This window comes from Meles meles, chromosome 3 (genome assembly GCF_922984935.1).
Source record: "Meles meles chromosome 3, mMelMel3.1 paternal haplotype, whole genome shotgun sequence".
Taxonomy (NCBI): Eukaryota; Metazoa; Chordata; class Mammalia; order Carnivora; family Mustelidae; genus Meles; species Meles meles.
The window spans coordinates 122,348,126-122,372,666 of record NC_060068.1 but is presented as its reverse complement, the minus strand read 5'-3'; the positions used below and the strand labels follow the sequence as shown (position 1 = coordinate 122,372,666).

The 24,541-nt window shown below is 37.9% G+C and overlaps 1 protein-coding gene across 10 annotated transcripts in view; it reads right to left on the bottom strand.

Annotated features, from left to right (window-relative positions):
* Positions 1-24,541, bottom strand: part of FBXW11 (F-box and WD repeat domain containing 11) — a 121,103-nt gene that overhangs the window by 80,910 nt on the left and 15,652 nt on the right. For 6 of the 10 annotated variants that reach the window (XM_046000190.1, XM_046000194.1, XM_046000186.1 and 3 more), the window contains one exon: positions 2,510-2,611. The exons of 3 other annotated variants lie outside the window; for them this stretch is intronic. In XM_046000190.1, the coding sequence (XP_045856146.1) occupies positions 2,510-2,560 (51 nt within the window). In that variant the 5' untranslated portion in view covers positions 2,561-2,611. Of the gene's footprint in view, positions 1-2,509; positions 2,612-7,698; positions 7,712-24,541 lie in introns of those variants that run through there. One more of the 10 variants, XM_046000195.1, reaches the window with a different exon arrangement.

Sequence of the window (24,541 nt, the reverse complement as noted above, 5' to 3'; positions counted from 1 at the left end):
TTATTGAGGCAAAAGAGTGATTTTTTTTTTTTTTTCCATCTTAGCAATCCCTTTTACCTTCTCACCCACAGCAAGCAGAAACTGGAGGGACTGCATAATGCCTAAAGGTAACTAATATCTTTATTTCTGCTTTTCAGAAGGTACACTAATTCAGCCACACAGGCAGGCTAATTGGCTCAAGCTCCAACTGGCAGTGGATCAGGTGTGGTAATTTTAAGAAGGACCCTGTCATGCAACCCCAGAGCCCAAGCAAAGTCAAGCAGGCTCTTCAGGTAACCTGTTCTCCTCTGAGGCCCTCTTACAATGGGCTCCCTGAGAGGTATGCAATATCGGGCAAGAGTCATCTCTGTGATAAACCAAAGATGTAACATATAAGCTAACAGGCATTCTTTGAAAACCCAAGCCCAAATTAAATCAACTAAACTGTAGCACTGTTTGGAGCCTGGAGAAAGAGAACAGGAACACTGGTGTTAAAACGGTAATACGTAAAACCAGTGAGTAGACAGGAAGGAAATCTAAAATGTTCTTAAATATATGTTTACTTCCATTCACAAAGGGAACAAAACAGAGTAATGATTTGCTAATTCCAATCAGCTGAGTGCATAATTCATTCTACTGTGCTGGAGACTCTCAATTATATAATAAAGAAAACAAAAACCTAAATAAACACAATTCCTAATACATCTCTTAAAACAGTATTTGCTCCATTCACATTTCAGTAAATATCGTTCAGTATTCCACCATATTTCAATGTCTAATTAAGGCAAAGTTTACATTTTTTCTCTTAAATGATTTTCCCTGGAAGAGATAAGTCAAAGAACTTTGAACACATTTGGGTTTCCATTTTCAACAAGGTAAGAAACCCTATTTCCTCCCACAGGAGGAAATTCTCTTTCCAGAGAATTCACAATACTGATACTAAAATATATTGAATAATGTTTCCCGCTGGTCAATTACTTTGAACTGAATGCCGTAAAAAGAATCTGCACTTCAATCTGCACTACAGTTCCTCCCCTACTTAAATTTCTGGAAAAAACTCACTCGCCCCACTAACAATTAACTTTAAACATTCAAGTAATAAGCATTTCAGAAAAACACACTATTACTATAATGCAAATATCCATTATTTAGCACCAAGGAGAGTCCATGCAACAAGGTCTGCCACTTCAAGAACATTTTTGTTAAAGTTACACTGCATGCAGGGAAGCTGCTTTTCCAAAGATAAACACACATTACATTGGAGCCTCACTGAAACACCCAATCCCTGGACCGCAGGTGTTGAACCGCCTTTTTATGCAGACTCCTAAAACAACTGGATCTTGTACTGAATTCACTCTCTAGTTAATTGTGTTATTGAGGTTCCAGTACAGTTTTCTAAAGAAAGCAATTTGAATCAATAACCACACCAATGCTACTCAGAATGTTTGCTAATAAGTAAATAAAATACACAATCCCAATATGAAATTCTCCTCTTTCCTGGTCCCCCCACTCCATTTAGAGACTGTAAACACGAATAGAAAGATAACCTCGAGCACAGTAAAGTCATCCATGCCATCAATAATATCCCTCTAACTCATTTCCTCATTTTACAGTGTTTTCCTAAAACAGGGCAGTCTCCACAGGACACCAGGAATTTAATATCACTTTTAAAGATATAATGAACTGTGTGGAATATGCAGTGACGAAAACTGAATATTGCTACTGAAATCACACTTAATTAAATACACATTTTCTCTAAAAAGAACTTCCCCAATAAAGCCACAATGCTTTCTGCCTTGGCTCCCTCAGAATCCATCCCAACAAGTGAGTGCAGTCAGGCCGCACTCCTGCTAACCGTTTTTTTTCTCCTGAGCAACCCCTCCCCACCCCCACCCCCCAAAAGTTTTACTTTTATCTGTGGAATTCTCTGCCAGCCTCGGCCTGGAAACCTGGGTGGACCCTGAGGACAGGTGTCAGATCTGGCCTTTGGGAAGTGGCCCAAACCAACAGTTATTGGCAGCATAAAGCTGTGACCTTTAATAAACTTCAATTTGAGATTTTATACAATTAGTAATTCCCTCCCTACTCCTTTTTTGAAGGAGAGAGAGAAAGCATGCCAAAAGGATGAGTTTCAAAATAGAAAAATCACCACTTTAATTATGAAACCCTCCCAACTCAACAAAGAACTGTTAAAAGTAGCCAAATGGAAAATATCAGGGTTTTGTGGGCACATGCACAACTATTAAACGTGAGAATCAGAACTTCAAGGTAGGGGAGAGGGGGAGAGGGGAATAAAAGCAGGAGCAGAAAAAGAGGAGTAGAATCGGGCCCAGCCAAAGACCCATTTTCTCAGAGGGGCCCCTCCTGGTACTAACTCCTCCATGTGGGGGCACCCAGGCTGGAGAAAAGCAGAGGGTTACACAGAACATTTAGCAGACTTAACATTGGATTAAACACACTACTGCAAGTTTCAACAAATGTTCATGGCATACGTAAAAAACACATTTACAACAAGAAAGAAGAGAGGCACCTGGAGACATCTGACACTGGGCATGCTCTGCAGGCAACTCAGTGCGCACATGCTCTCTACCAGGTTGGCGCAGCCTAGCCACAAAGACCTTGGCACAGAACACTGCAGGATGACAAAAAGGAAGGAAGAGAAGAAGCAGTTAGAGGCCGCAACAAATCACTCCTTCACACAGGCAACTTGAATGTTAGTTGGGCAGGGGATGCACCGTTGGCAGTTTGGAGGTCAGGGATGGTGGGCCTAGACAATCTACTGAAACCCTGGGAGAGGGCCCACTTTCTGTCCTACAGAAAGGAGGTTTCTGCTGCCAACCACTAATTCTTCAGGACACAGTGAACAGAACCAAGAGGGAGAGAGAGAATGTTTAAATGAAAACCCACTAAAGGGAACTGAGAAAGTCTGCATGCACAAGATTAGTGGTAAGATTGGGACTATAACTTCATAAAAATAACAGTTTCTAGTCGGAGTCATATAATTATAACTGCTCTCATTACATCACCTACTATGTGCCCAGGACTTTAAATGTGTTTTCTAATTCCCAAACCATAGTAAAGAAATGGAGGCTCAGAGGTTAAATCATTTGCACAAGGACACACAGCAAAGGAGGGGAGAGGCAGAATTTCAAACCTTCATTGTCTGCTATTAAACCCCGATTAATTCTACAAGACTATGATGCTTCTATTGTAAAAACTTTGATCATCTGAATTTTTAACAGAGTAGTTTTGTACTTTTCTAAATTAAATCACAGGACACCTAGAGACATGAGGCAAAAGGAATAAGAAAGATGAGTGATAGATTGATAGATACAGGCAATAAAAGAGCTGATTAAAAAATATCTGATTTTTCAGTGACACCCACATCTCTGCCTTCCCAAAGAAAAAACTCTGGAATATGGTGATTTTAATTTTAGGCTTTGTTTATAAAGTTCATTTGACACAAGTAAGAACTTAAAGGCTTATTTCATTTACCCATTCCCATTCTCTTTTAAAATCTTGCTGGTCTTAATGGAATTAAGAAAAAAGAAAAAATATGAAAGTGAACATATGCACTGCGGCTAGTATTTTTAAGACACTGGATTATTTATTATTCAGTAAGTACTTTTTCTGGAGATCTAAGGTCAATTAGTTTACTGTAAAAACAATAACCATGCCAAAAAAAAATTTTTTTTAAACTGAGGGTGGGTGTTTGGATTTAACCAAAATGCTTCAGAAGTTTTAGACTCAATATCATAAACTTGTTTATCCTAGCTATAATTAGGTTGGTCAGACATCCTCATTTTTCCTTGGACTGTCCAGGTTTACACTTGTTGTCCCAGCATAGCTTTTATTCTCAAAAGCATTCTCATTTTGGGAGACAAATTCTGTGGTCATCCCAATTATAATATAAACAAAGATAGCTATGCTTGAAATCAAATAGACCTGGGCTCCTATCCAGCATTTGCCACTTACCAGTTACAGATCACCTATAATTTAACTAGATATTGAGATTATTTATTTATTTACTAATATATTTTAAAGAAGGCTCCTCATCCAGCATGGAGCCCAGTGCAGAGCTTGAACTCACAACCCTGAGATTAAGACCTGATCTGATATCAAGTCAGATGCTTAACCGACTGAGTCACCCAAGTGCCCCAAATATTGATATTGTTTAGAAAAGGCATTTAAAGAATACAAAACCAGAGAAACCAAATGGAATAAAAAAAATTGAGCACCTTTTTGGTAACAACCATACATTTCCAACACGTGTCTTTACTGCAAAGTTTACCAACAGCCAATATAGAAATGTATCACTGACCATCCAGGGTTCCGTATTTTGTAAACCCCAACACTTTCAAAGTGCCATGAAAGATGCTGAATAAATGTCTGTATAATAATATAATAAAAACAGCTGCCATTTATCAAGCTCTTGTTATATGCTAGACAGTTAACAGAGTAAACCCCCACCGAAACTTTTTTTTTCCCCACAAAAACTCTTTTTAGAGAGATATTATTCCATTTTAAGATGAGGAATCCAAGGACCAGTAAAGGAGTACTTGATTTATTGAAACAGCAGCTTGTTCAGGAGCAAGAAAACAATGGCTAACTTGATAGTAAAATTAGGACTAGAAGTTAATCCTGCCTGACTCTAAATAAATTTGTTTTCTTTCCATTAAAACAAGTACACTACCCAGAGATATCTAGCAAATGCTTATTGAAAAAATACTTACATCAGTATGAACCAGAAGGAGATGGGCAGAGAAAAGGCCCAGACATACTATATTTGTAGACATTGCTTACGTGGATTATTTTAAATTAAATAAATTCCCAACATCCCCATAGTTCAATTTTAAGTTTCCTTTCTGGAATCTTTATAATTATCCAAATCGCAGAATCACTCAGATCTGATAACAGAGCTTAAGGATTACACCTGGATTCAACAACTGATAACAAATTAACACCAAAGTTCACCTGCAAATGAATTTTCATTTATTCCACAGAACCAGTCAGGTTCCCTCTGCAAGATTTAATATGTATTTGACTCAAACAGTAAAACTATGAAGACACAGGAATACTATACCCTGATTAGATTATGCTAATGACTTGGATCCAAAACTTTTTTTTTAAAAAGACATATTTTCATATTTAATAAACCAAAGAATCATACAGAACGGGAAGACAATTTAGTCTCCACCTGCACCCCTGATTTTAGAAGAAACTAAAGCCCAAAGAAGAAAAATAATGACCTCCCAAAGTTTCCTAACCATCTAATGACCTAATACTTACAAATATATGGAAAACAACTAAAAAGAAAATTTTCTGAAAACTTAATTTCAAAGTATTAGCCATCTGTAACAAATGTTTTTAAAAGCTTGATACTGAAATTGTATATTCAGGAAAAGGTAAGAACCCTCTCAAATCTAATTTCCAAGAATTCGTAATCTCTATGAAAGATACTGTGGAGTACAGAGAGTGATGCCAGTATTTATTAAAGGTATTAGAACTTCTCTACTTTCATACACAATTAAGAAACCAACCACAGTGTTGAAAAAAGTCTTTACACAAAAGAAATACACCCATCTTTTAATAAGGATGTACCTGCTAGTCTAAACAAGGCTCTCTTAAGTGTAATGGACCAAGAAGACATTGTTCAAACTTGAAAATAATGGATAAAAATAAAAGTTCTGCATTTATCAACTAAGAGCATTAAAATGCAGCTAGGACCACAGCAGTAACTGATTCTTGGCACTTCTAATTTTAAATTTAGGGGCCTCACTGGAAACCTATGTTGACTCGTGGAATAACTATTATCTATCATTCTTTAACAGAATAATGTAAAGATTTCTTCATATTAGCTATCTTCACAAGGCAGACTATTTTGTCTCTCTTTTTTCTTTTTTTACTGGTCTCTCTTTAAACTTGAGGAACACCAACTCATTATTAAAATGTTTCAAAAACTTACCCTCACACTGTGGGTATTTATCAATTTTAACAAATGCTTATTGACCTACTTATTAAGCCAACAACAATACAAACTAAGCCTCTTTCCTCTTGAGACTTCAGCCTCAAGCTCAAGAGAAACCCACAGGGGTCACAATGGGGACACGTGAGAGGCCTCTCAGGGGTAGAAAACCCCCAAGAAATGTTTGCTCTGATTTCACACATTTAGCTACTTGTAATGACTAGTATTCTAATTTAGAATTATTCATAAGGAATAAGAAATGCTTCACACATGGTTCTAATAATAATAGCAAATACCCAATTAGATTGATTATATTTGCAGGTTCTATAGCCAAAGAAAATAGCATTAGTCAAGGAAACTGATATTGTTTATTAATTCTGTCATACCCACTGTACAATCAAAAACCAAAATCAGGGCCACCATGCTGAGAAACACTATAAGTCAGTAAAGACAAGAACAATAGCTTTTGGCATTTTTCAAAAGCAAAAAGTTATTAAAAGAGGTAGGAGAGAAATGTCCTAGGCTCTCTTCCTATTGCCATAGGAACCACAAATCAAAAAGAAAAAGTGGTTGCAGGCACCTTGTCTTCTAATTGGCTGGCTTGAAGGAGAACTCACAAAAGCTAACTTTGGTCTGTTTCTAGATGGGATTGTTTTGAATATCCTGCCCTGATTCCTTCTCAAAGAGGCAATTCTTTTAAAAGCTAGCCGAAGACGTATTTTATGTCACTCTCTAACATCACTCTGATTCAGAAATATGCCTTATTTTCTATATATTTATAAGTATGAATTTAGGGGTTTCCTATAAATCCCTTTATTTTTTTTCTTTAAACCACCTCCCACAGAATCATTACCAGACTCATCTAACTCTTGTCACCATGTTTGAGATAACTAAGAGGCTTAAATACTATTCCATTCAACAAACAGCTTACTGGAACTTACATCTGCAGACAGAAAAGCAATTAAGACATTCTCTCTTGTCCAGGAGTTCACAGGAGGGAATTCTGAGAATGTGCAGTGTAACACATACACACATATACATACACACACACAAAATAGACTTAACCCACCCAAAGGAGGAGGATGCCTGAACTAAGCCATAAGGGATGAGTAGGAGGCAGCCAGGGTAAAAAGAGAAAGACAGACATTCCAGGCAGAATAAATAGCATAAGCAAAGCCAAAGAGCTAAGAAATGGCACATCCGACTCAAGGATCTGCAATTAATTTAGCTTTACTAAAGTATTTCAGTATGAGATGGGGAAAGCTGAGAGGCCAAATCATAGAGGTCTTTCATAAACCATTCTATCAAACTTGGGACTTGAACCTGTAGACAACAGCTCTTATACACTGTGTGCTATATACAGCTCACCAGTAAAACAACAATCCTTCCCAAGTGTGCAGTCCAATTTACCATCAACATGCCCAAGAGCTTTCTTCAGCAACTCCGCATACATACTGTTTTCAACCATATCTGTCAAAGGGATAGAAGCAGGTCATGCGACAAAATGGCAAGGGTTAGGGTGATGTCCTTAGACTAAAAGTCAGGGACAAAGCAAAATATCAAGCCAGAGCCAAGCCAACTCAAGCCACATCAAAGAAAGAACCTTGGCAGCTGGAAAGAAGCATGTTAAAGAGAAGTAAGAAACAGAAGTCTCTTGGAGAATCTAACAAGACAGCCTCTCATTTTTATTTTACAACCAACACAAATTCCTTTCAGCCAGGCTACAAAAAGTAGATACAAGGGCTGGCACTTACCTTTGGAAGTACATTTCTAATGTCAATTTTCATGCTCAGTCTAGGTTTTTGTTTTTTGTTTTTTGTTTTTCAATACAACTTCCACCATGCCCTACTGATAGAACAGGATACAAAACAAACAGTGCCATGATAATGAAATGGGGGGTATTAAATGATAGAAGATGTTAAAAAAAAAAAAAAGGAAAAAAGTCCATTTTATGGTTAATCTTTGGTCATAACACTCTCCACTGGGAATCTCTATCCAGGAGTGGGGATTTGGTGCTGAAGAATCATACAACAGACAGGCTCAAGGAGATTATGTAACTCCAGCTCACTAAACCTGGGTGTGTAAGCTAAAGAGTATCCATTCTTTCAGCTGGAGGCTGTCTTCACCTCAAAGCAAATAAAGCAAGTATTAAAATTTATCCAAATCAGGAACTATCCCTATTGTGTCTGGATTCTCAGACTGCTGCTTTTCAAGAAGCAGCGTAGTTGTAATGAAAATAGGGCCACAGAAAGCTTTTAAAAGCATCCCCAAAGATTCAGAACCTAGGCTTCTGCTGTTAAAATGTTTGACTGCAACCTATAAGAGCAAACTCCCACCAAAAAATTGTACTGCTTTTATAACCAAGAACCATAATACAATAATTGGGTTGTAGAATAAAAGTTAATACACAATTTAAAGGCATTCTCCAAAGCCTTTTCAAGAGTCAAATACCAGTCCAGTGCCTCCATGTGTGAAAGACTTTCCTTTCCTTATAATGGTATTTTATTATAGCAGAATTTGACATGTGACATATAACCAAAAAAGTTACTGCTTCAATTCCTAACAACTGTAGGGCAGAACTACTTATTTTTGTTAATATGCCACAGAGCATTTTCAGGCTGGGATATATGTTAAAAGAAGAAAAATACATGGGGAACACAAGGCAGTGGAAGGAGGAAAGAAAAAAGCAGGCTAAGAGTGAGGAAAAATGATCCTATCTACAAGTTTTAGAGCTTCAAACATCACCAAACAGGAATGAAATGAGGACTCAAACCCAGAGTCCAAACCTTCTGTAAACCCTATAATAATACTAAAAAAACAGATCTTTCAATGTCCAGACAATTACCTCATCTTGAATGATTATCTCAGATGAGATACCAGAAGCTGAAGCTAATAAAATTAAAATGGATCTATGCAGTTATCTTTGGTAGATGGATGAAGGTAATTTTTCTTTTTGAATTTTTATCCATTCATATTTTCTGATTTTTCTCCAATGAATATCTAGTACTTATGATAATAGTTTATACTATATTGTATAATTTTAAGTTGATACTTTAATTATATAAGTAATTATATAAGTGGTTATATGTCATAAATAGTAACTTGATAACTTAAATAAAAACAAATTCTTTTCCCAAGAATGAACTGAGTCCATTTCAAACAACTGTAGTTTAAAATGTGTCAAGATGCTGGAATGTTAGAAAAATATTTTACCTAGTGACCCTCAAAAACAGCAGTAAATCTTAAAGTGGTAACACCTTAGTCCTGAGTAACTCCCAAAGGAAAAAAAATATCCTTATCCACTTTACAACCACCACCAAGGATTCAAAAATGTCACCAGATTTTCCAGAGCTCTCACAGAAGCTGCTGGAAAGAAGGATTAGATATATGGGGGTGGGGTAGCAAAATCTCTATTCTAAGCAGCATGACAGAGAACAGGATGTAACAAAATAAATCTATTTCCGGCAGAGCCACATGGGTCCTCGGTTGTACTAGGCCCAGTATGAGATTCAGCTGCCAAAAAGGAACAGATTCCCCCAGCAAGCTCCAGGTCAGATCAGTCTGAACCCAATCCCAAAAGGTTTTACCAAGATCCACAAATCCTGAGACTGGAGAGAATTAAACAGTTGAATTAAGTACATCTGGGCCTTTGTCAATTAGCATCTGTGGCCCAAAGAGGAAGGTTATTCAGAACTAGGGGAGATGACTAAACTACAAGTTTAACCTCATTTTCAATGAAAATGATAAAGGTAAAACGAAAGTTTACAAAAAAAAGATAAACTGGGAGGGGGATACACACTCATATTTCAGCGTGCCTACTGTGTGCTGCATACTGTACTATTGTGATCTCATTAACACTCACCCCACCTCTGGCTAGACTGGTACCTTGGCTTTAAAGAGGAAGAAACTGAGGACCAGACACAGAAAATAACTTGCCAGAGGTCAAAAGTAGCAGATTCGCCATTCTGACTCCAAAATCCCTACTTTCTTCGCTAAATTATACTGCCTCTCACTTCCTTTGCTTGACATTAAACTCCCTTGAGCAGCAATTTTTTCTCACCTATTTATAAATTGTATCTACTTGTCACCCATCTATACTGCTGATGGGAGTGTAACAGGTACGACCTCTCCTGTTCAACTTATCAATACATATTCAATAGCTGAAAAACATGCACATCATTAACTCAGCGATTTCAAGTGCAGGAAATTATAGTAGGGAAAAAAATAAAGACATGTCCAAAAATACAGCTAAGAAGATGTTTATCACATCAGTCATAATAGCAAAGGAAAAAAAGGCCCAACAATAGAGACTAGCTATAAAAATTATAGATCATCCAGAAGACAGAATATTATGTGTCTACAAATAAAAATCATGTTGTAGGAGTATATGTATTGACCCAGAAGGATGTTTACAATACACGGAAAGTTACAATACATGGAAAAAGTTAGAGAGACATTAAGTGAATAAAGGCTACAAATAAAGGACTTCCATTTATGATTCCACATTTTTATTTAATAAAACATAAAATATGTACAAAATACCAGAATTAAATATGGGTGATGTTTATTTTATTTTGGGGGGGGTGTCTACTATAGATTTCAGATCAGCTGACAGACAATGGGCAACACTGTACTCAGTTTTCTCAATTCTCTCCTCCAGGCCACCTCAAAACAGAGTAATTGGCACTTCTGCACTGTTTCTTAAGGCTCTGGTCATAGCAACTTGTCCCCAGTTCTAGTCTATTTCCCTTCAGTGAAGGTGGAGAACAGATGGGGTTAAGCTAGGTATCAGAATTTGGTTATACTGTGAGGTGACAAGGACGCTAACCTAAATTCATTTCAAAGCCTGAGACTTCTAGATAGCTCAGGGTACTTGCCAGAAACTCTTAGGTACTGGTGTTCTATCTTATGAGGCTGCCATTTCCAAATATCTGACAATCATACTCCACACTACATGACACCTGAGAGGATTTCCAGGAGAGAGAACTAAAAATTCACCTTGTGTTTTAGACATCATTTGAGACTTGAGGGACATCTAATCTCATTATCTATACCAGAAAACCAGGCCCCACTCTAAATTAACCCAACTTCTAGTTTTTGTGATTCCAAATACAGACCTTGGCTCCACCCCTTCCCAGTCCTTCCAATTCTCATGAGTCAAGATACTTTAATTAAAAAAAAAAAAAACTTTAATCAGAGAACTTCTGAACATGTCTGCACAGGATCTGATTGACCTATGCTCTACTAAATCAAAATTCTTGCCCTACTTTCACATGAGAGAGTGCAAAGTTTGCCATGATTTTAAAAGAACATGAAAGTGAAAATGAAAGTGAACATTTTTTTCTCTGATATAACAGATATTCTCATTTTTTCTAGGAGGAGATATCACTTTCAGGAAGATGACTTGACTTGTATCTACTCACAATGGGTCTGACTGACTCAATTACAGTCAGACCACATCATAATCTTTTAACTTTTTATTTTAAACTAAGTATTCATTCAAAAAGGCTTATTGAACATGTCAGTACACTAAATGCTTCAATAGACAATGACGAATTCTCACAACCAAGTACAGTGATATTAAAATTGTTTCTGGAAATAAAGCTATACTATTTCCTAGTCCACTAAAGAACACAGCTAAATTCCTAAAAAGTACAAAACATTTAAAGAAATGCAGTTTCCCTGCTTTTAAGAGTATTAAAACTTAAACCCTGAGGATATCTTAAAAACACCAAAACACCAGAAATAAAAATCTTTCAAAGACTTTTAAAGCTTCCATCACGCTTCCTTTCATTATTAGCTCTGAACAAGCACCTACAGAATGAAAGTTGATCCTACAAAGAAACCTTTTGAAGTCAAACCTTAATAGCATTTAAACAAGCCCTCTAATATTTTCTAAACACTGCTCATTTCTCAAATATATACTTATTCTCAGAGACCTAACAAGCCCCATCCCAAAGCAGCACACATCCCAAGTTGGCAGTCTCAATCTTTAAAATTTTATACGTACACTAACACATTCAACTGTATGTTGACTTATTTAGAAAACAATGGTAATCAAAATTTTGCTTCTTCAGCTGGGAATAGCACGAAAAGTGAGCTGTCAAACCCAATGTATAAAAGGGTATATTTTATCATCCCTTAATTAAATTTATAGCAAACTTTATACTTGCTCTACTTTCTCATATAGCCCATTGTCCTCCTATCCTAGGCTGACCTTGGTTTCAAATAAGAGTGAAGTTGTGTGCCTCACAATCCACTGGGCTCTGCGAACAAATGAATCTGTCTTTCAGCCAGGGGCTAAGGCTGCCTTAGTGAGGGATTCCTGCTGCTTGCTGCACAGCAAGGATGTCTTTGATTCCCTTCACACTGTCTGTCTCCTGCAGGCAACGGGGTAAAGAGAGTTCTCGCTGCTTGAAGCCAGAGATTTCATTATATTCTGGAGCTGAAAGGGACTCTACAGAGCATTCCGTCCATCTTCTTAAAATGCTTTTCTAGCCCAGGTCCTCTGAATCTCTCACATCGTGCTTTTGGTGTGCATCCCCTTGAAAGCACCTAGTCTCGACAGCAGATAATTACTGCTAAACACATGCTACAGTAAGGTCACCCTGCAAGTTTCAGACTCTTTTTGCAGGAGTACATATGGACATGGGTAGACTGTAACACTCTGGAAGTCCTCACACAAAGGAAGTAATGAAGTTTAAGATGGAATGCCCAAATATAAATTTAAGAGATAATGGACTTGTTAAAAACATTGTTCAACTTCACTGTTTTAATAACTTTATGAATGACTCAGCTATAAGCCCTTGCCAAGATGTTCGACAAAGCACAGAACACAGATGTCACCATCATAATAAATTTTTCATTAACTCTGAGAGGAGGATCAGAAGACAAATCTCACAGGGACATTTCCTACTGCGTTTAAGAGGAAAAATAATCCACGAGCCACATTTCTCTATTTTTTTAAGCCACATTTCTTTTCACTGATGAGTTAAAATTCTACAAAGAAACAAAAGAAACACCTACCAAGACTGGGATGTGAATGAAAAGAAAAAAGGCTGAAAGGGTGATACTATTACTTTGAAAATAAATTCATAAACTGGTCTATAAACCACAGGAAAATCATAAAGTAGTAAGTCTTCTTTTAAAAATTGTATTTTATTTCCCAGAGCACCTGGCTGGTTCAGTTGGTAGAGAATGCAACTCTTGATCTCGATGTTTTAAGTTTGAGATCTATGTTGGGTGTAGAGATTACTTAAAAATAAAATCTTTAGGGGGTGCTTCGGTGGCTCAATTAGTTAAGCCTCTAACTTCTGACTTCAGTTCAGGTCATGATCTCAGGATTTTGAGACTAAGCCCCATGTCAGGCTCTGCACTGAGTGTGCAGCCTGCTTAAGATTCTTTCTCTCCCTCTCCTTCGGCCCCTCTCCTCTTGCTCCCCAGCTTGTGCGCTCAAACTCTCACTAAAAAAAAAAAAACAAAAAACAGGGGCAACCTGGGTGGCTCAGTGAGTTAAAGCCTCTACCTTCGGCTCGGGTCATGGTCCCAGGGTTCTGGGATCGAGCCCCGCATCAGGCTCTCTGCTTGGCGGGGAGCCTGCTTCCCTTCCTCTCTCTCCGCCTGCCTCTTTGCCTGCTTGTAATCTCTGTCAAATAAATAAATAGAATCTTAAAAAAAAAAAAAAAAACCTTTTTAAAATAAATAAATTAATTAATAATAAAACAAAATCTTCAAATAAGAAAATGAAAGTAAATATTATACATTTCCAAATAATAATTTATTAAAAATAGTGTAATTTCCAAGCAACTGGTAAGGGAGTTTACCAATTTATAATGTAATGTTTTTAAGTCCTTACAGTGCCTGTACACAGCAGGAACTCAATAAATATTTGTTAAATTATCAAATAATTAACATGGAAAGTCCAGAAAGTCTACATGCAGAGCAAAAACTTGATTCGGGGCCAGAGAAGAATATGTTATAATTTTAAGGGGTTGATGGTGGACATCTGTTTTTTGGCCACATTGCCTAATCACAGTGATTGATTCAGGAGTGGTGGGCACATGTTCTAAATCAAATCCCAGGGCTTCTATGGAAGCCTAAAGAAAAGAGATTCTTTCCCACAGAGCTTGAACATGACAGGATGAAAGTCAGAGTTACTGATGTCTTCATGCTACCACAGGGAGAGTCTGGAGTTGGTTACCAGGAGGTATCACTTTTGAGTCTGAGAAAGAAACCTGAATCCACACCTACCTCTAGATTTTTCAAATTACATATTCCTTGTTCTGGCTTATGCCAGCTTTAAGTTGGCTTTTCTGCCACTTTAACTGAAAAAATTATAACAAACCTTAAATATTTAGTTCAAATACAACAGGCAAATAAAAAAAAAAAAGGTATCTGATATGGCCAAAGACACAGTATTCTGCTGGAGAAATATTCTTATATACTTATTTTCTTTCCTAAGAAATCATTTTATTCTAAAACAAATAAACAAATGTACTCAAAACTAAATGTTCCAAGAATATCCCATTCATGCTATGCCACAGATACTAGGGAAAGGAAAACCTACATAACAGGATGAACTAATCAAAACTCTAAGAAGACTGTACAAAGAAGGCACAATAGAAAAGAGAGTCCTTATTTTCCAAAGAGCTCTGAAACCCAACACTGAGAAACCTGACCCACATTTTTATAGGCACTTCATTCCAAATAAGTAATGAGAATGGCATTACCAAATACAAACACCAAATAAATTTTAAAAACCTTAGGAAAAGAAATATAGTTATCATCTAAAAATACAGAATTCCTGCAAACAGCTACAAAGAACACTATTACAAGGAAAGATTAATCTGTGCCCCTCCTGTAACAACCAACCTTATTCTGTGCATTTTTACATAACTTTATTTCTTCATTCATCTTCTTTTCCTACATTTTTTCTTTTATTTTTCATTTTCCCACTTATTTTGTTTTTATCTTCCTACATTAAAGGAGTCATTGTAATAATTCAAATGGGGGATGGGGATAAAGTAAGGTTTAAGTATATACTAACAGTAGCAAAAGTCACTACATATCCGAATTGAGAAAAAGGAGAAAGTTGAAAATAAACTATAGGAATAATACTCTAATACTGACTGTCGATACCATAAAATGTGTCATCACTGTCCTCGACAAAACTGACAACTACATGCAGGCATTCCTGCGCCAGCTTACTGGTTACCATCTACCATCAATAAATTATGCAGTTTTAACTCAGAAAAATGTACATGCATATGTATAGTCCTATGTTTCTCTAAGAATCAGCTACTTGGAAAGGATAGAGAACATCACAAAAGTAAGAAAGCACCATGGCGGAACAGGTAGCCTGATGCGGGGCTCAATCCCAGGACCACAGGATCATAACCTGAGCCAAAGGTAGACGCCTAACAACTAAGCCACCAAGGTACCCCTGTGTGTGTGCATTTAGTAATCTTTTGCTTAGTTCCCAGGCACCTGGGTGGCTCAGTCATCAAGCATCTGTCTTCAGCTTAGGTCATGGTCTCAGAGTTCGGGGATCGAGCCCCTGCATCACATCGCATCAGGCTCCCTGCTCAACAGGAAGCCTGCTTCCCCCTCTCCCACTCCCCCTGTTTGTGTTCCCTCTCTCTATCAAAGAAATAAACAAAATCTCTAATAATAATAATCTTTTGTTTTGTTCTTATGCCCTCATCTATTACAGATACATACTGAACCATTCATGGATAAACGGATAAGACAAAAAGTAGAATACAGGAACGTTTCCCAAGGTTTAATACTCAAGGTGATTTCTGGTGGTACATAAACATGTTTTAATGTTTAAGAGCTATATGCTTAATTTAAATATATTATAAAAAACACGTAACTAGCACATCAAACCCATGATTTTGTAGATTTTAATTGCTTAGGGTATGTTTTCCCTAAGAAAACATTTACTGAGCTGAGGTAAGATAAGATCCCAGATCCAACACTACCTGACCTTAAGTAAGGCAGCTATTTAGAGGGCTAGAGAGGAACGGCTGGCTACTTTAAAGCAGACACCCAACAGATACTAGCTACCATGTTATTAGTAAAAGCCAACCTAAAATTCCAACAAAGAAGTCACATACCAGTAGAAAAGACTGGAACTGAAGAGAATGAGGCAAGCCTGGAATGAAGGAGGGAAGAAAGCATGAGGTCTTATAAAGGCAGTCTAGGCAGGGGTAGTCAAGGCCTCTCTTGGCCTTCTCTTCTCCATCTCCCCAGGTACTGAGAATATGCTGCTGCCCACCTATTAGAACCTAGAGACCCTGCTGCTCCTGGGCCTCTGGCTCTTGAGAGTGCAAGCCACCACTGAACATTCCCCGAACTAAGGTGATAGCTGGAGGTACAGCTTCTAAAACCATCAGAAGAGTTTTTCTTTTCCTTCCCCAGGTGGGAAGGAGAAAGAACACAAGGCTTTGAAGAAACAGACAGATGATAAATAGAGATAAAATCACTATGTAACCTTGAGGAAAAAAAAAAAATCCCTTCTCCAGTTTCCATTTCCTCACATGCTAAAATGTGGAAAATAAGCCTATCTTTCATTCAAAGTTATAGAAGGTTAAAAGGAATAATGGATGTAAATCTAGCATTTAACAAGTGTTAGTTCCCTCCCTCATTACTTTGGCAGGAAGACAGAGAACTCTTGGTGAATACAAGAAGTTGGGATGAAATGCACAAAAATAGTCAAGAATAGCTCTTGGACTGCATGGGTTTTGAACCAAAATAAAGGAGGAGAAGCATTCTGGGGTCAGTAAGTTTGGGAAATACTGGGAAACAAGTTATTAAAGTGACAATTATCAAGTCAATTTCCAAGAGGAGATTATATGAGAAATTTACCAAATTTACTTGACCTAAGGAAGCAACTCCCAGGAACAGCGTTCCTATTAGTCACTGACACATACATACACACACACATATACACACACACGGAAAAGGTGGGGGAAGGAAAAGAAAGAAAAAAGAGTTAGTAGTCACAGCAGCTGACAACTCCTTCAAAATGACAGCTAAAGTATTAGCAAAATAAACTGGACAGATTAGAAGTCAATGACAGGTTTATGGGGCACCTGGGTGGCTCAGTGTTAAGCATCTGCCTTCTGATCAGGTCATGATCCCAGGATCCTGGGATCAAGCCCCACATCGGGCTCCCTGTTTACAAGGATCCTGCTTCTCCCTCTCCCACTCCCCCTGCTTGTGTTCCCTCTCTCGCTGTCTCTCTGTCAAATAAGTAAATAAAATCTTTTAAAAAAAAAAAAAAGAAGAAGAAGAAGAAGAAGTAGTCAATGACAGGTTTAAAAATCTGGCGAAGAGGCAGAAAGGGAAAGAAGGGATGCTTCTGGACTTCCTGAGAGGAGTTTCTAATGGCAACAGTTTAAACTTCAGGATCAAGTCATTTAAAATTAAGAGATGATACTGAAACTGAAAACACCAGGCATTTAAGGAGGAAACGTATTCATTTTAAAAGTAAATATAAACTTCTGGTACAAGACAGTAATTGTCATTTACCCTCCCAAATTTATTCCTCATTCGACTGGGCAGCTGTAGGGCACGCACTGTACTAGATGCCGGGAATATGCTATGAGCTGAATATGACATGATAGACATGATCCTTGTCCCCGCAGACATTACTTTCTAATAAAGAAGCTGTCTAGTAGGGGGTTATGCAATACATTTATTAATTACAATTATATTAACAGCAGCAAAGGAAAGGAACAGAGCACTGTAAGAATATGACAAGGGAATCTAACCTTTGGGGTACCTAGGGGACACAACCCCTAAGAGCTGATGCTTGAACTCAGCTCTAAAGGATAAGCAAGGGTTAATCAGGTAAGAAAGGAGGACAGGGTCAACCCTTCTAAATAACAAATAACAGATGACAATGCTTGTTAGGTCAAGGCACTGAAGGAAGGGGTAAGGGAATCACTATGACTAAGGGCAGATAGATAGAGTAAAAAGAAAAAAAAAGTAGGCAAGACTTCCAAGGGAAAAAGAGGTGTTAAGTTTGGGATTTCTGATGGGTGCAACTGAAATCATCAAAAGAAAGTCAAAATAAAAGACAATCTACACTGGTACTAGAAACCTGGATAGGATACCCTCCACATATATAAGACATTTCAAGGAATTTTTTTAAAATACAAAAAAGAAAAACCTGGATCGGAAGTAGGGTTCACGAAGTGTAAACAAAGAAAAGCTTACCTAAAAAGTGAATGGAATTCCCAGCAGACCCTCACCTCCTAGATCAAAGGAGGCTGATAGATGTGAGTATCCTTGAAGCAATGCGTTGAGGCCAAACACGATGGATCCCTCAGTACTTCATAAAGAGGATCTGGAGCCAGGGTCTGGCCAGAGCACGGCCTGGCTTAAGCTTGCCACAGACAGTACACTGAGTAAAAGCAAATACTTCTGCAGCTGGCTTCTACCAAAAATGGCCATTTTGAACACAGAAAGGCAACACTGTCCAGCCACAACAAACTCAGAAGTTCCTCACCCTGGTGACTTCCTTCCACCACATTCCCCAAAAGCACCTGGATTTAAATCAACAGAGTACAACTACAGCTACACATTTCCCTTTCTTCACAAAACAAACGTATATAGCCACAAACATAATATATCTAATATCACTAGTAATCCCAGAAATAATTCGTTAAATTCTTTAACCAAATTGGTATTATTTTTAAATTAATATCCTAAAATGGCATAAACATGGAGAAAACAGCACTTAGAGAGAATAAGGTCTGTTTTGTCATTTTCATGTAAGTAACAGAGAGTGGGTGAACAAACTTCTGGCCTTATAAAATACACATGTTCCTGAAAACGTGTATATCCTTTGACCCATCAATTCTACTCCTCAGAAATGACCCAAGATAATACACACAGATGTGTTCAAAGATCAAACTACAAGACCAACCCAGCTACAAATTAGAAATATTTTTTAAAAAGAATTTAAATGTCTAATAAAAGAATAATTTAACTAGTTAACCATTTCTACATTCATATATACAAAGCATCCCTTCAAAATATTGTAAGAGAAATATAAAACAGTTCAGAAAAATGCCACAAGTATTGCTGAGTTTTGTTTTTTTTTTTTAAAGATTTTATTTATTTATTTGACAGAGAGAGAGATCACAAGTAGGCAGAGAGGCAGGCAGAGAGAGAGGAGGAAGCAGGCTCCCTGCGGAGCAGAGAGCCCGATGCGGGGCTCGATCCCAGGACCCCGAGACCATGACCTGAGCCGAAGGCAGCGGCTTAATCCACTGAGCCACCCAGGCGCCCCAGTATTGCTGAGTTTTAAAAGCAGTTTGCAGGGGCAGCTGGGCGGTTCAGGTGGCTAAGCATCCAACTCTGGATTTTGACTCTTGGTTTTGGCTCAGGTCATGATCTCAGGGTTGTGAGATTTAGTCCTGCATCAGTCTTGCCCTGAGCATGCAGCCAGCTTAAGAATCTCGTTCTCCCTCTTCCTCCAACCCCAGGTCGCAGACATGCTCTCTCTCTCTCTCTCAAAAATAAATTAATTAATTAAAATTAAAATAAATAAAGGCAGCTTGCAAAACGATTTTATGTGTGAAAAATATATATGAAACATACATAAAAATGAAGGAAGGGGGGCGCCAGGGTGGCTCAGTGGTTTGAGCCGCTGCCTTCGGCTCAGGTCATGATCTCAGGGTCCTGGGATCGAGTCCCGCATCGGGCTCTCTGCTCGGCGGGGAGCCTGCTTCCCTCTCACTCTCTCTGCCTGCCTCTCTGCCTACTTGTGATCTCTCTCTGTCAAATAAATAAATAAAATCTTAAAAAAAAAAAAAAGAAAAAAAAAGAAATAATAGTAGTGCCAAAAGATACGCTTGACCTTTAAAAAAAAAAAAAAAATGAAGGAAGGGAAATACACCAAATAGTAAGTCATCAGGGGAAGTTCTGACTTTTTTTGTTTCTTATTTTACATTATTTTTATTTTGAATTTTTCTATAATAAACATGGTTAATTCTGTAAAAACAAAACATAAGCTTATTATGTTCATATGTTCTTCAACAATTTTTCGATAGTGTTTTAATGTATGTGTAAACAAAAGCACTAAGCTAACTTGCTAACTATATAGGGGGAAAATGAATCTTGATCCCTTGCTCCACCATAAAAAAAAAAATTGTTTTAAGGTGGTAAAGCCATAAAGTTGCGAGTAAACTATCTTTAAGACCTTAGAGTAGGCAAAATTTTCTTAAATGGGACACAAAAAAACCAATAAAAAATGAAAGAAAAACCTGTAATTCAATTTTGTAAACATTAAGACCTTCTGTCCATCAAAAGACAACAGTAAGACACTGAAAAAGCAAGCCACAGAACAGATGTCTGCAATGTGTATCTGACAAAGAAGTTGCTTCCTGACAACTATAAAGAATTCCCACAATTCAAAAGGAAAAGATAACTCAATTTTTTAAAAGGGTCAAAAGATTTGAATGGATACTTCTCTAAAGACAGTATCTGAAAGGCCAATGGGCGCATGAAAAAAATGCTCACTAGTCATCAAGAAAATGTGAATTAAAACCACAATGAGACACTACTTCACACATACAAGAATGGCTAAAATTGTCTGACAATGCCAAGTACTGATGTGGCTGTAAAAGAAAACTGGAACTCTCATATACTGTGGGGAGAGTCATAAGAATGTGCAACCACTTTGGGAAAAGATCTGGCAGTTACTTGGAAGAACTAAACTTTCTGCCAGCAATTCCACTCCTAGGTATACCCAAGAGAAAAGAAATATCCAAATAAAAATTTGAACACAAATGTTCACATAAAATTTACTCATAATAGTCAAACACTGGAAACAACCCAAATATCCTTCAGCAGGACAATGAATACACAAAACATTGTATACCTGTGTAATGTAATCGTGCTAAGCAATGGAAAAGAATGAAAAAGTGATTCAACAAGAATGAATCTCAAAAACATTACACTGGGTAAAATAAGCTAAACACAGAGTGCCTGCAGTATATGCATGCCATACGATTTCACCTATATGAAATGCTACAACACACACAACTAATTTACAGTTATAAAAAGCACGTTACCGGAGGCCAGGTATAGAGGTGGGGGAACTGCAAAGGGAAGTGAGAGAATTTTACGGGGGGGGTGGGGGGGGCAGTTACGGCGGATGATAGAAATGTTCTACATATTGATCTTGTAGTGGTTACATAAGTGTATATAGCTCCCAAATCTCAAGCAGTACACGTAGAATGAGCACATTTTACTGCAAGTAAATTATATCTCAATAGTTCATAGTCATAGATACCATTACACATTCATTGGAATGGTTAAAATTAAAAGGACTAGCAAAACAAAGTGATGACTAGAACTCCCCACATTAGAGGTAGGAGTGTAAATCGGTCCAAGCACTTGGAAAGTAGTTTAGCAGTAACTACTAAAGCTGAACATATGCCTATCCTATGAGCCAGTAATTCCACTCTTGGTTTTTTATAACTGATAGAATCAACTGCTTATGTCCACCTTAGAAGTGTGATGTATCAGCCAGAGACTGGAAACGATCCAACTAATTAATCAACAGTAAAATAAACAAACTATGGACTATATATACTACTGAATAATGCACACGGGAAAACCTGTTACAAAATGGGTGAATATCATAGATATAACAGCAAGCAGAGGGGGGAAAAAACAAGAGTATAAGCTGTATGATTCCATTTATATAAAATCCAAAAACAGCCATGGCTAACCTACAGTGAAAAAGACTAGAATAAACCTTTAGGAGGGTTACTGACTTGGTGAGGCATACACATGAGGAAGCCCTCAAGGTGCCCTGAAGTGTTCCGTATGTTGATTTGGGTAGTGGTTACACAGTGTTCTGTTTCCACATGTAAGAATTCATTCAGCTGTACACTTAAGATTTGTGTTCTACACTACACGTAAGTTATAGAAACAAACATGTTCGAGTACCCTTTAAACCAATCTTTGCTCATCCTTTGAAGCCAAAGCTTATTACACAGAATCCAGATATGGCTGGTCAGTGTGAGTCACACTCACTCCCAGTCTTGTCACTTAAGTGCTCTCCAGGTCTATCTCCCTCAGACTGCCTAAGCCAGTGGTGCTACTTAATATCTAGAGTAATAGCATTGGCAATGGAACTGGATAAAGTCATGCCCCAATCGGACAGGGAAGATGTCCAAAATACTTATTAACAACATAAATGGTTTTAATATAGGTGTGATTTTAAATGTACCAGACAGTCCCATGTCAACTCATTACCCTTTGGATTAACTTCCTGCAGAGATTGTGGTGAAAATTAAATGATGCAGCCAACCCTCTAAAAATAAGTATATAGTGTAACTAATATTTTGCCTGGAAATTTAGCTCTATAATTAAAAAAAATTACAGTATGTTCACCCCATATACAACTTCCAGAAATAAAGCCAGAGTTAGATTTTTTGACAAAAGGTGCTATTGGCATATTACAAAACTAAACTTTACACAGTGACAATGCAAGAAACAATTACTACTGTCTTCCAAAATTAATCGACAGATTATGAAAATATGTGGTTAACTTCCAGAAACTAACTTGTGAATGCAAAGCTTTTTAAAAGCATGTTTTAGTACAGTTTGATTTACATTCTTGTCAATACATAAACACACACATACTCTACATTTTAAAATGTCTCATTTTCTCCTCTCTGCACCATCTAGTATTACCCTGTAATATTCCAACAGTCTATGGACTGGTCTCACTACTCCAATATAGCCTCCAAACCGACTGCCAGATCTAAAGCACAGATCTTGCTCAAGCTTTCAGTCACTCCTCCTCTTAAATCACATCTCCCACCCTCACACCCCAACTCTAATCCTGCAGGATCACACATGTTCAGAAGCTTGTAAGGCCCAGACAGATAAAGACAGGTTTGCAGGGGCTATAGGGACCAGGAAAGCACAAGCCCTGACTCTAATAAAAGGCAGCCACTTCTCAGCTCCAATTTTCAGACAAACCAGAAATTAGTGTTTTGATAAGAAATTTCTCAAAATTTTTTTTAGATTTTATTTCTTTGAGAGAGAATGCGGGGGGGGGCGGGGCGCAGAAGGAGAGGAAGAGAGTTTGCCCTGGCAGGGCTTGGCCCCAGGACCCAGAGATCATGACCTCAGCCAAGGAAGATGCTTAATCGACTGAGCTGTCCAGGCACCCCACATCTCAATTTTTTAAATCTATGCAGACCAAATAAAATATATCTGTGAAGCTCGATGCATAGGCTATAGTTCATAACTTCTGACGTAAAGGGTAAAGTCCAAGATTTGGTTATAATTTATCTTTGCAAATTTATCTTCCTCAATCCCACCACACAACTTATACTCCAATATTATTCACAGAACTACTTACCTGTCCCACCCTATAGGCACTACAGACCATTGCCTGCCTCCAGTCAACGTTCACTTGTTTACCTTTGCCATGAGAGCCCTCCCCTCCCCCAATACATCCATTTTCATGTCTAGCTTTTGCTCAGGCCTCAAAGAGTGAGTAAAACATCATGATCCCGGGGCGCCTGGGTGGCTCAGTGGGTTATGCCGCTGCCTTCGGCTCAGGTCATGATCTCAGGGTCCTGGGATCGAGTCCCGCATAGGGCTCTCTGCTCAGCAGCGAGCCTGCTTCCCTCTCTCTCTCTCTGCCTGCCTCTCTGTTTACTTGTGATCTCTCTCTGTCAAATAAATAAATAAAATCTTTAAAAAAAAACAAAACATCATGATCCCTACCAGCTTTCACACTGCACTACAATTCTTCATGTTAAAGACTGTAAGCTTCTGGAAGCAAGGTAGATATCTGATTCTGTTCTGCATGCCCCACATGACCGAACAGTACCTGCTTGAGTACATGTTCAATAATGAATGGAGTTATTTATCTGCTATTTACATAACAATTTGTATCTCAACTTGATAGCCATTATACACTAATACGGTCCCTTAGATTTTGAAACTCTAAAGACAAACAGGTTTAGAAAAATACCCCTGTAATACTAAATTTGAATCAGAACTTATGATCTTATAGTTCTTTTTAAGTATACTCTTTAGTTCTATCTACTGAAAGGCTCTAAAAGCAATGACAATCCAATAACAAGGCTTTGGACTTCTAAATACCATTCCCCACTAAAAAGAATCAGAGCTTCTTGGAGAAATGGTTGATGCCTGAAATGCAGAGAAAGTGAAAAGTCAAGAAACACACAAAGACTGATGGGATCATATCAAAAGGAAGCAGGGTGCTACTTTGAAGGGGCTCTCATTAGCCAAATCAGAGACAATAAAGACTGCTGGAGCACCTGGGTGGCCCAGTCAGTTAAGCATCTCATTTCTTGGTTTCAGTTCAGGTCATGTCTCAGGGTGGTGGGATGGAATCCCACCTCGGGCTCCCTGCTCAGCAGATTTTCTTTCTAACCCTCTCTCTCTTCCCAACACCCCCCCCAATTTCTCTCTCAAATAAATAAATCTTTACAAAAAAACTGTTAATACACTAAATAAATAAAAAGTCCATGAGAGTATGATGGTGCACAAAAGAAAGGAGGAGAAATAGGGATGGCCTCTGTGAAT